Here is a 12,526-nt window from a genome sequence, read left to right on the forward strand (position 1 = left end):
TAAATCATGGCCTCAGTATGTAATAAGATGATCTGAGAACATCAAGGCAAAAAAGGTACACCGATTCCCCAAAGCCTCTGGTCTGTAACAACTGGTTGTATATTTGTCAGTTAACCCATTCCATACTGCAGCTTTTCTCCTCCACAATCAATATAAATTCTAACATTACAAACATATGGACTTTAAGGTCAAAATGTGCTAATACTTTGAAAGCTCTCTTGAAAACGAGAGAGAGAGCAACATGTCAAATGTCTTAGGCTGATTTTACACTTAATCTCCAGTAGTTGCAAACCAATTCCTGATTTTGAGAATTTTTATAACATACTTTCAGTAAATTAGCAGGTCACATTTTGCACCAGGTGTAAAACCTCAAAGTTCTCCGATAAATCTGCTGTCCTTTAGCAGTCACAATCTTGGTACACAGGCTGTGTTACCTTATCCCAAGAAGCAGTGAAATCTTGCACGTCCACTATCATTTTACCATCTGATGGCAGCTGAGGGTTGCACTGTGTTATCTCATCAAGTAACAGAAAGTTCTACAGAAAAAGGAAAAACACAGATTGTTTAAACTCCAGGAGAAAAGCATAAACAACAATAACTGCTTGCTTGGAATTTGCAGTAAAAAACTTTACACAGCCCGGAGATGGAAACAACCTAAGTGCCCATCATCGGATGAATGGATAAAGAAGATGTGGCACATATATACAATGGAATATTACTCAGCCATAAAAAGAAACGAAATTGAGCTATTTGTAATGAGGTGGATAGACCTAGAGTCTGTCATACACAGTGAAGTAAGTCAGAAAGAAAAAGACAAATACAGTATGCTAACACACATATATGGAATTTAAGAAAAAAAATGTCATGAAGAACCTAGGGGTAAGGCAGGAATAAAGACGCAGACCTCCTAGAGAATGGACTTGAGGTTATGGGGAGGGGGAAGGGTGAGCTGTGACGGGGCGAGAGAGAGTCATGGACATATACACATTAACAAACGTAGTAAGGTAGATAGCTAGTGGGAAGCAGCCGCATGGCACAGGGATATTGGCTCGGTGCTTTGTGACAGCCTGGAGGGGTGGGATAGGGAGGGTGGGAGGGAGGGAGACGCAAGAGGGAAGAGATATGGGAACATATGTATATGTATAACTGATTCACTTTGTTATAAAGCAGAAACTAACACACCATTGTAAAGTAATTATACCCCAATAAAGATGTTAAAAAAAAAAAAAAAAAAAAACTTTACACAGCCTACATATCATTTTGCCAACTGTACTTAACGTGTAGGTTCACATCAGAACAGACTACGTAATATGCGGAATATTATATAACATTATAACAATATACAATAAAGTCTACAGATAGTGTACGGTATAGTATGATATATATTACATATATGACAAATAAAGAGTTCCTGGCCCTGAGGCTGTCTTTGTAACTTTCTTAACAAGTGTACTGGTTCCACCCTAAGGAGAAACTGTGGCAGCAAACTCCAACACATTTAAAAGCTTGATATTTCCATTGTTTTACTTTTGTGTTACTAACAATAAACAAAAGAGTTGGTAGGGAATTATTCTGTAAACATTTACTGAATCCCGCCATGTGCCAAGCACCATACAACACTGCTAGGAACACGGAGAGGAAGGCCATTCCCAGGCCTGCAGGTATCAGGTGGCACTGGACAGGCTGGGAACACAAGACCTAGGAAAACCCTGGCTCTGCCTGTTTTGGGTCGCGACCTTTCCCTGGGCACTTAAGTACACTCTGCTTTACTCCTCATGCACGTTAAATCAATCACTGCTTGTCATTAACTATCACTCAAATCATTGCTCTAAAAATGAAATGCTCTTATTAAGTTTCTGTCTCTTAAAAAATAGTTTACAAGCATCTATTCACAATCACTTGTCTCTTCTCCTTAGTCAACACCCTCTCTCCTCGACAGCAGGAATGGCCACATCCTCCACTGCTTGCTATTTTCACACCCCTTAGCAGCTATTCAATGCAATTCAGTTGAATAAAACCAAGTCCTGCGAACCACTACTGAACTAACATAATCATATACAGGAAAACTCCCTCTTGCCCTGCAAATGTTGCACATAATTCAACAAGAAACAAACCCCAGGTTTCAGCTGGCACCTGGCAGCCTGGAAGGAGGCCCTCTCTCTCCAGCCTCCCGAGCAGATAGGTGTAGCCATGTGACTATATCCAGGCCAGTGGAAAGGGACAATGTCCAGGACCTTCATCCACCCCACGGCCTGGGCCTTGGAGGTTACCAGCTGGGTCAAGGTCACACATGCAGAGGAGTAACAAGAGAGAAGTCTGGGTCCCTAACACCCTGGAGGATCATACTAGCCATGGAACTTGTTACAGGGAGAATTGCTCACCCCGATGAAAATAAATAAATGTTAAGGTCCTAACCGCAAATACCTCAAAACGTGACTTTATTTGGAAATAGGGTTGCTGCAGATGCAATAAATTCAGGTGAGATCACACTGGACGAGGGTGGGCCCTCAATGCAATATGATTGGTGTCCTTATCAGAAGAGAGACGCAGAGACACACACAAGCAGAAAGCAGCCATGTGACAATGGACACGGAGGCTGGAGTGATGGCTGTTAGGAGCCAAGGTACACCAAGGTTTGTCTCCAGCCACCAATAGCTAGAAGAGACAAGAAAGGATTCCCCCTTATAGAATTCAGAGGAATTGTGACCCTGCTGACACCTTGAAACTGAACATGAGGACTTACCTGGTGCTGCAGTAGTTAAGAATCCGCCTGCCAATGCAAGGGACGCGGGTTCGAGCCCCGGTCCGGGACGATCCCACATGCCGCGGAGCAACTAAGCCCATGCGCCACAACTACTGAGCCTGCGCTTAAGAGCCCGTGTGCCACAACTACTGAAGCCCCCGTGCCTAGAGCCCATGCTCCGCAACATAAGACGCCACCACAGTGAGAAGCCCATGCACCACAACTAGAGAAAGCCCAGGGGCACCAACAAGACCCAACGCAGCCAAAAATAAATAAATATATAAATAAATTTATTTAAAAAACAAACAAACAAAAAAACCCTGCTTCTGTGAAGGAAAAGGAAGACGAGATCCTTGCATTTCTCTCAAAGACAAGCTGGCAGGAGACGCTATCCTTTCGTTCCCACCTCCTCTCATCCAGGCTCACTGAGAACCGGAACACTGGGCACGGCCGCTCCTACCCGCCCCGAGCCCGTGTCCAGCAGGAGGCAGGATGGACAGTGGTCTGAGGACTCCTCTGCAGGTTTTCAACCACTGCAGCCTGAGTTCTCTCTCCATACCACCTCTCCCATCGTCAGCCAGGTACCAGCTCTCGCCTGTTCTGCCACAGTTCATCCCTCTCCCAATTCTCCTTTCCTCTTGAAACAACATAATTTCAGAATCTCTTCTATTAACCATTTCAAATACTGATATGCCTTTTCTTTTGCTGGTTCCTTCCCCAGGCCTCCCCAGCACCACCAACCCTCCCCCAACACCACTCCCTCCTGATCTCCTTACAACACCTCTGAGAGTGTCCAGCACGCTTCAACCCCTCCAGTGAGCCATCAGCACCTATGTCCACATCCCCAAGTGGCCTCTGCCTGGACACCCTGAGTACCGACGCCACCCATCCTTCTGGGCCATCTCAAATGCTAATCCTCCTGGGAACCAGCTCAGGAGGATCCAGGCTGGCACTGACCTCCCGACCTCTGAATCCTCATAGGGATATAAAGTCATAAAGAGGGGAGACACTGGGTGATTCCTGCACTTACACAGTCCCAACTCCATCTGAGACCAAGCCTTGCACAGAGTTGGCCCATCATGGGTATCAGGCTAAGGGAAGGAACAGACTACATGGCTGTTCAAATCAGTCCAACCGGTGACTGCGTGGCTACAGCCTTACATAGTCTGAGCTAACAGAGCAACGAGCAAAAGGTTATACTTGTATGTTATACATCTTGTCTAAACAGAAATTCCAATTTTACCTTAAGCGTGTTACCAAGATAAAAAACTTCAATATTCAGGGCTTCCCTGGTGGCGCAGAGGTTGAGAGTCCGTCTGCCGATGCAGGGAACACAGGTTCGTGCCCTGGTCCGGGAAGATCACACATGCCGCGGAGCGGCTGGGCCCGTGAGCCATGGCCGCTGAGCCTGCGCGTCCGGAGCCTGTGCTCCGCAGCGGGAGAGGCCATAACAGTGAGAGACCCGTGTACCGCAAAAAAGTAAAAAATAAAAACCTCAATATTCAGTGTATGTATGGTAGAACAGAAATTCCCCACTTTCAAAAAAAAAAGAAAAAGTAAGCCTTAAATGAGGAATTAAATCTATTGAGCGCTTGTCTACAAATAATAGGTCTGCTAAGGCAAAGAAGTTACAATCTTCCAGGGGTTAAATGAGACTCCATTCAACACATGACCAGCTTGTAAAGTTGCAAGAAGTGCTGATTGCATTTTTCCCCAGGACTCAGGCTGATGAAAAAGGTGAAATTAAACTGCCATTAGAGCCATGAAGTGCAGACTCAGAACACATCATGAGGGAAAGTATCAACGTCAGAACTGCAGCCAAAAAGACTGACTTCCCAGGGGCTGGTAGGGGAAAACCTAAGCAGCTTTGCGAACAATATAACCTCAGAGACACATTTTACTGGATGTAAAAGTCACTGAAGACTTTTAGTGCGTTTAAGTTAAGACAAGATATTTTTAATCCTATTGCAGTAGCTCAATGCCAAGAACTTCAGTCCCCTTTCATTACTAAGAGAAAAATAAGGGGACCATCGCACCACCTCCAAGGTAGCCAGGGGTGGTGGATTTTCTTCCTAGGACCCCCAAACATGACCTGAGTGGAAATCTTGGAAGATGGCCCATCCAGTCTCCTGAGTCCCAGGCTGCAGAAGGCAGTGGGGCAGCAGGGCTTAAACCACACTCTGTTCTAAACTCTACGTGCCCACCACGCCTCCAGCCCATCTATGGTCAAACCTCACCTAGTTTTCTTCCATTCTTGCTGCTGTCCTCATCTTCTAATTAGGCATTAACACATCTAACTGAGAAGCAGGAAAAGGAAGAACAATAATTCTTGCTCTTCTCCTCCCCTTAGTATTCCAGGTGACTTTGCAGCCCCCAAACTGAAAGCAGCCCACAATCCATCTCTCCTGTTAAGGGGCTTAGAATACTCCTGGGGAGTCACAACACGACCACCCCACTTGACATGATGCTGGGCCGTGCAGGGCTGGCCGTGCACACAAATGGAAGCGCTAGATCAGCGCGAACGAAAGTGCTGGGAGAGGGACATGGGGCTGCTGGAGGCTCAGCAGCATTTGCTTAAATCAAGGACTGATAAGAAGGCAACCCAGGAGGCCCAAAAAGTGAGGCAAAACCAGGGATGAATGTGACAGGTCACACAGACAACCCGTCTTCCCCCCTCCCCCAGCAGAGTGGAGGGTCGTGCGCTGTGAAACAGAGCTGCCAATGGAGCGTAGAGTTTAAAATTTTGATTCTGCAAGTAACATGGAAACTTTGAAGGTCTTCGGACTAAGACCAGATGATGAAAACAACACTTAAATAGAAATTCCACATGCTAGAAGGTACTAAGAAGGCAATGTAACAATGGTTTAAAAAAACAGGCTTGGGCTTCCCTGGTGGCGCAGTGGTTGGGAGTCCATCTGCCGATGCAGAGGATGCAGGTTCGGGCCCCGGTTTGGGAGGATACCACATGCCGCAGAGCGGCTGGGCCCGTGAGTCATGGCCGCTGAGCCTGCGCGTCCCGAACCTGTGCTACGCAGCGGGAGAGGCCACAGCAGTGAGAGGCCCGCGTACCGCAAAAAAAAACAACAACAAAAAAAAGGCTTTGGGCAGGATCCTACTTGTCATTTACTAGCTATGTAAGGATAGGTGAGCTATTTCACCTGTTATAGGAACCTGTTTCCTTATCTGTAAGGTGGGGACACTAATGCTTATCCCATTCAGTTGCTATCAGGATTAAATGGGATGACATGCAAAGGCTTCAGGAGCGCGCGGACCACACAGCAACCGCGGCAGCACCGATTGAAGACAGCAGCTGCGGCAGCAGCAATAACAAAACCACAGCAGCACAACACATGTGTGAAGCCTCCATCTGGACAGCTTACTGTGTCACTAAGAGCGTCACTACAGTTCAAGGATATCCCTACATGTCCTCTTTCGAGATGTGAAAGCTTCATAAAAGAAATTTTATTGAACTGCATGGACCATCCCTTAACAGTGTCACTAGAAGCCCCCATCAAAAAGAATGATTAGGGCTTCCCTGGTGGCGCAGAGGTTAAGAATCCGCCTGCCAATGCAGGGGACACAGGTTTGAGCCCTGGTCCTGGAAGATCCCACGTGCCGCGGAGCAACTAAGCCCATGCGCCACAACTACTGAAGCCCGCGCACCTAGAGCCCATGCTCCACAACAAGAGAAGCCACCGCATTGAGCAGCCCGCGCACCGCAACGAAGAGCAGCCCCTGCTAGCCACAACTAGAGAAAGACCACGCGCAGGAATGAAGACCCAACGCAGCCCAAAATAAATAAATAAATACATAAGATTAAAGAAAAAAAAAGAAAAGAAAGAATGAAATTCAGGGGAACAGAACTGACCCCATATAACTGATCTGTTTTATGGGCAATAGCTTTTTATATTATAGAAACTTCATCATAACCTTTTATGACGGCTGAATGATCAAATAAAAATCACAGCCAAAGCTATCTAACTTCACAAGAGATCTATTACTGGCCATCCATCACTATCGAGAAGTAGGAACAAAACAAATTAGATGTGTTGTAAAGCCCAGACACTCAAGCTCACGCCCAGGCCGGCTCACAAAGCCAATTTATCTTCATTTTACACCAATTAATAAACACACAACTCCTTAAGTATCTACAGGTTCTTATCTTGGTGATGTAAATTATTCACCCCTGGCAATTTACAGACAGATTAAATAGAGAGAGAGAGAGAGACTGTGGGTATGGTAGGAATCACAAGTTTGAAGGGAAGAGGGCAGCTAGAGATAGGATTACACGTAAGTGACAAGAGAACAGGGACTAAAAGGCAGATGGAAAAGGCATACTCAGAAATCAACAAGCAAACCATCTACGGAGGAAAGAACCCATTTTTAAACACAGAGAATGAAGTGAGACTGAGGCCATGCTTCCTACCCAAGGAACAGAGACCTCTCGGCATGTTCATTCCCTCCCGGCCCAGAGGGGAATCCTATTCACCCCAGGACTAGTCAGTGGAGTTAGCATAGGAGATGAGATCTGTTTGCTTCTCCTACTTTCAGACAACTTAATCGTCTTGCAGTCATTACTCGACAAGAGCCCTGTACCGCTGGTACTTATACTACTGCCCATAGATGAGCAGGCTCTTAAGATATTTATAACGCACCCTATGTCAGAAGACGGGAGTACTAAAGACTTTCTGGAACAACCACCAGCTTAGGCAGTGAGAGTTAGATCTCACCTAACCGGCACACAGTGACACCAAATAAAAGGAGGCATTTTAGGTAAAATCCACCTACAAGTGAATAAAGTTATTTGTCAGCAAACCTTGATTCTTCGGATGCTGACGACTGCCTCTGACACCTTCTCGACGGCCGAGGGGAAGAAGAGGGTGACTGTCAACCGCACAGCCCCATACAGTGTCACCGCCACAAACACACGGCTCGCCGTGATCACATTGCCAAGCAGCACATACGTGGTGAAGGTGACAAAAACAATGATTTTGCTTGCAACAAAAAACGATGCCAAATTCATTCCTCTAAGGTAGGAACTTCTCAGAATCTTGGAAATTTCCTTCCTGGAAAAGAGTGGGAAATAGATTTTAAAAGAAGCATCAACATCCAAGACATGAATTCAAGTGCCCTGTGTGAGTGGCCTCTTCCTAGGGAGTGGACACAGATGAAGATAAACCATCCCTCACATCACGGAGACACTACACAGTGCACACCCGGGGCCTGCCCGACACAAAGACCACACACTCCATCACCACTTCACTCTTCCAACTAAACAGACGCTTAGTGTCTCATTTTAAACATTCTGGGTCAATCAGACTGGGTTTGAACATTCAGTCAACATCTTTTCATAACCAGAAGTCCTGTGCCGGGCTCCTCACTGATGACAGAAAGACACAGCCCATCCCCTCCAGCAGTTGACAAACTCATAAAAGAATAGAGAAAACAACCCCAAAATTATGAGACACCAAGACATTAGACAGAGGCGCCAGCACGGCCACCGCGGGAGCGCAGAGCAGAGGCGTGTAACTCGGAGCAATAGAGGCCGGGCAAGTCACACGCACGTGGACCCTGAGAAGATGAGCTGGAGTCAGTCGGGCTTGGCGGAGGCCAGAGAAGAAGTAAGATGAGTGTATTCCCAGCAGAGGGAGGGGCACCCACAAAGGTGCAAAGTGAGAGCTGACATGGTACTGCCAGAGAATTCTAAGTACCCTGGGCTGGAGTATAAGCACTCATCAGATATTTAAGTCAAAGATGGAAAAAAACTCTACAAACAAAGCAAAGCAAAAAATATATTTATGGCTTTGTTTGGAATGAATAATACTGACTCATAAAGTTTGGCCCAATATAAGTACCCAACCTTTATATAATCTCCCCATTTGTGCTACATTAACATAAATTATACTTTTAGTTTAAATATCGTTTTAGACGTCAACATCTTAAATCATTGTTTATTTGGAATCTGTGCTATTAAGAAATACTTGGGGGCTTCCCTGGTGGCGCACTGGTTAAGAATCCGTCTGCAGGGCTTCCCTGGTGGTGCAGTGGTTGAGAGTCCGTCCGCCTGCTGATGCAGGGGACACGGGTTCATGCCCCGGTCCGGGAGGATCCCACACGCCGCGGAGCAGCTGGGCCCATGAGCCATGGCCGCTGAGCCTGCCCGTCCGGAGCCTGTGCTCCACAACGGGAGAGGCCACAACAGTGAGAGGCCCACGTACCGCAAAAAAAAAAAAAAAAAAGAATCCGCCTGCCAATGCAGGGAACATGGGTTCGAGCCCTGGTCCCGGAAGATCCCACATGCCGCGGAGGAACTAAGCCCGTGCGTCACAACTGCTGAGCCCACGTGCCACAATTCCTGAAGCCTGCTCACCGAGAGCCCGTGCTCCGCAACAAGAGAAGCCACGGCAATGAGAAGCCCGCGCTGAAGAGTAGCCCCCGCTGGCTGCAACCAGAGAAAACCCACGTGCAGCAACAAAGACCCAATGCAGCCAAAAAAAAAAATGAATGAATGAATGAGTAAATAAATATTTTTTTTTAAAGACAGAAATGCTTGGAATTTAATTTCTGTATAAGTAAGAGGCATATATTTTTTTTCCTTTAAGAAGATGGTAAATGGAGGAGCAGGTTAAAATGACGTCTCCACTGTTCTACTTAACCCCACTGCCACATGTTGGGGGTGGAGTGGATAGTAGTTAAGTTCATCTTAATGTGAAAACTTGGTAAGGCTTCTAAACCATTCAGTAAATATGAGATAAATTATGAAAATATGCTGTATATATACAAACACTTACCTTCTCAAACTGGTAATAAGGTCTGCAAAGGACTTTTCCCAGCCATACATTTTTATTATTCTGATGCCAGTTATCACTTCATTCATGGTCCTGATCCTGGTGTCTGTGAAAGCTGCAGTCTTACTCCTAAGGGACAGATGTGAGAGATGAGCCTTAGTGACCACAGCCCAACTTTCCTTATCAGCAGCAACAGTGGCACAGCCAGAGACCAGGGATCAAATGATTCCCTACAGCTCTTTTGCGCAGACAGGCAGGTCCTACTCAAAGTAGAAATGGAGAAGACTTCAATTAGGAAGCCAACCATTCAGCCCAATTCAAGAAGTAACTTGGAGAACTTGCAGTATCCTCTAATGAAGACCCAGAATTAATCAGATACAAACCATCTGCCCAAGGATGTCACGGTCAGGTAGGGGAGGCAGAAAGACAGCCGACTCTAACAGGAAGACAGTGGCTGTCCTGTAATAAAATAGGAGTAAAGTGCTGGGGAGCAGAAAAGATGGGGCTGTAAATTCTACTGGGAAAGGAGAACAAGACGGCTTTCAGAGACCCGGTAGCATCGGAACAGGGCCTCAAAGGATAAGGAACATCTCTCCAAAGCAAAAAGAGGAAACGAAATTCCAAGTAGAGAAAAAAAAAAAAATACCACACGAGGCTTCCCTGGTGGCGCAGTGGTTGGGAGTCCGCCTGCTGATGCAGGGGACGCGGGTTCGTGCCCCAGTCCGGGAGGATCCCACATGCCGCGGAGCGGCTGGGCCCGTGAGCCATGGCCGCTGAGCCTGCGCGTCTGGAGCCTGTGCTCCGCAACGGGAGAGGCCACAACAGTGAGAGGCCCGCGTATCGCCAAAAAAAAAAAAAAAACACACGGAAAGATACACACACACACACACAAGAACTCAATGAGCTTCAAACAGCACAACATCTCCATCACCTGACAACCTGCACAATGACCAACCACCAACCCTCTGGGACCTGCTTCACGTCTTACTAAGCAGCGTGAGGCTCTTCGTCACCAGCCACTTTTCTATCACACAGGCTGCTAGGAATGCGGGGCTTTATACAGACATACTTAAGATCGATCTTGCCCTCGGGCTTAATGGAAACATTGAATTAAAAACAAGATGCAAACATATACACACCTGAAAATGGCTCTAACAAACAAGCATAACAAAAATAGATGCATATGGAATTGAGCCTGTAAGATCATTACTATTTAATAATGCTTAAATAACACTGTTCAATGTACATTCCGCTTAAGGACACTCTGCTTGTTCAGGCACGGTGCCGGGAGGAGCCAGCGAATGCTGTCACCTTTCCCGCCTCAGGATCAAACCTCAGCTTAAGGCTGGAGCATCTACTGGCTAAGCCTAAAGGGTCTACAGCACATGCAAAGAGACCAAAGAAGGCATTTTTGTTTTGTTTTTGAACAAAAGCATCAAGCAGATGGTGGATGTTACCAGTTGCATATTAACACTTTTTTACACCAGTGTTTCTCTTACCGGAGTGATGAAAACAACTTCCCAATGCAGCTTTGCAAAGGCAGAAGAATAATTAGAACCGCCATCCCAGCAAGACATGATATTCCTATTTCCATCCAGAGCAGGATGGTCACTATGATAGCCTGCAGTGGCCCTGCCCACAGAAAGTGCAAGAATATCGTTACCTTAAAAGAAGAAAAACAAAGCCTTCTTAGGAATGTATAAAAACCAGACCAGTGAGGACACAATTTAGAAACAATCTTCTGTCAAAGAACAGACAGGAACCTAAACAGAAATGATCACAGTGGGTTTTAAACCTGCTAAAGCAGAAATCAAGTATCCACCCCAGGTGATGCTCAGGGACGTCCAGGGAGAGGAGGACCGGCAGTGCCAGGAAGAGTTCAGTTTTGTCCATCCCACAAATGAGCTCAGGGCTTCCTCACAGTCCGCCCCTGTCAAGCAGGGCCACTCCAGGAGCACCCTTAGAGACGCTAACCACGCTGGGCACGAACACTGCTGCCGATTTATTATTAGAAAAATTAAATTCTCATCTAAAGGACAATACACATTGTTACATCTCATAGGCACGCAGAAGAAATGAGAGTTGAATAAAGAGAACTCTTTGTCTTATGTCTTCAAAAGAATCCTGGCCACCTGGCATCCCCAAAAGCTAAACACAGTAAGGACAGGGAATGGAAAAGGATCCCCCAGGGGCAGCTTACCTGATCAAACCTGTTCACATCGTTGGACAGCAGGTTGACTATCTGGCCTGTGGTGGTCTTCCCCATGGCCAAGTTACTCAGGCAAAGTGCCTGAAACAAGAGAGGGTAACAGAGAGTTGGATCCCTGCGGTGATACCAAGTCACTCTTAGAACATAACAAAACAGAGCACGTTTTCACGGGGTCTTGAGTGGTGTCAGGACGAGCAGCATGACCCCTGACAGCGGGGCTCTAGGAACCCATGTTTACCCTTTGACTCCTCAATGTGGCGACAGCCATGCCCACAAGGACAGCAAACAGAGGCCGACGCAAAATCTCCCACCTTTTTTTTTTTTTTGATGAACCTGGACATGCCCCAAATATAAAGGGATGTAGGTTCATACTTAGAAGCCAACTAAAGGAATTTTAGGCCGTATTAGATGAAGGCAGGGGAGCTGCCTGCAAATCAATCGTTAATTTTGTGTGTGACATCACTTCCACACTGTATTCTCAGTTTCCTCATTCTCTGAACGGAAATAACTCTTCACCGAGCATAAGATCATAGGGGACGTATGAGAGGTGAATGGCAGATTTGTTATCTACTACGTGGAGGAAACCAGGTGCTCCTGGAGATACATTTACTGATAGTCATGCCTTCTTGTCTTTGGAGATGGGACAAGATATATGCCAACACCTGTGATACAGGTGTGAACAGTAAATACGGTGGCACAGGGAACTGGTGAAGGTTTCTACCAAGTGACACTGTGGTGAGGGAGGAGCTAGGACGACGAAAAGGATAAAGTATATGGAGAGAAGGG

The 12,526-nt window shown here is 46.4% G+C and overlaps 1 protein-coding gene across 1 annotated transcript in view; it reads right to left on the bottom strand.

The window, feature by feature from the left end:
• Positions 1 to 12,526, bottom strand: part of ABCC4 (ATP binding cassette subfamily C member 4 (PEL blood group)) — a 214,944-nt gene that overhangs the window by 130,263 nt on the left and 72,155 nt on the right. Inside the window, exons 5-9 of the mRNA XM_030856904.2 lie at positions 11,732 to 11,821; positions 11,031 to 11,194; positions 9,535 to 9,660; positions 7,560 to 7,809; positions 435 to 536 (exon numbers count right to left, since the gene is read on the bottom strand). Of these exons, the coding sequence (XP_030712764.1) occupies positions 435 to 536; positions 7,560 to 7,809; positions 9,535 to 9,660; positions 11,031 to 11,194; positions 11,732 to 11,821 (732 nt within the window). The remainder of the gene's footprint in view (positions 1 to 434; positions 537 to 7,559; positions 7,810 to 9,534; positions 9,661 to 11,030; positions 11,195 to 11,731; positions 11,822 to 12,526) is intronic.

The sequence above is a fragment of the Globicephala melas genome, chromosome 18 (assembly GCF_963455315.2).
Source record: "Globicephala melas chromosome 18, mGloMel1.2, whole genome shotgun sequence".
NCBI lineage: Eukaryota > Metazoa > Chordata > Mammalia > Artiodactyla > Delphinidae > Globicephala > Globicephala melas.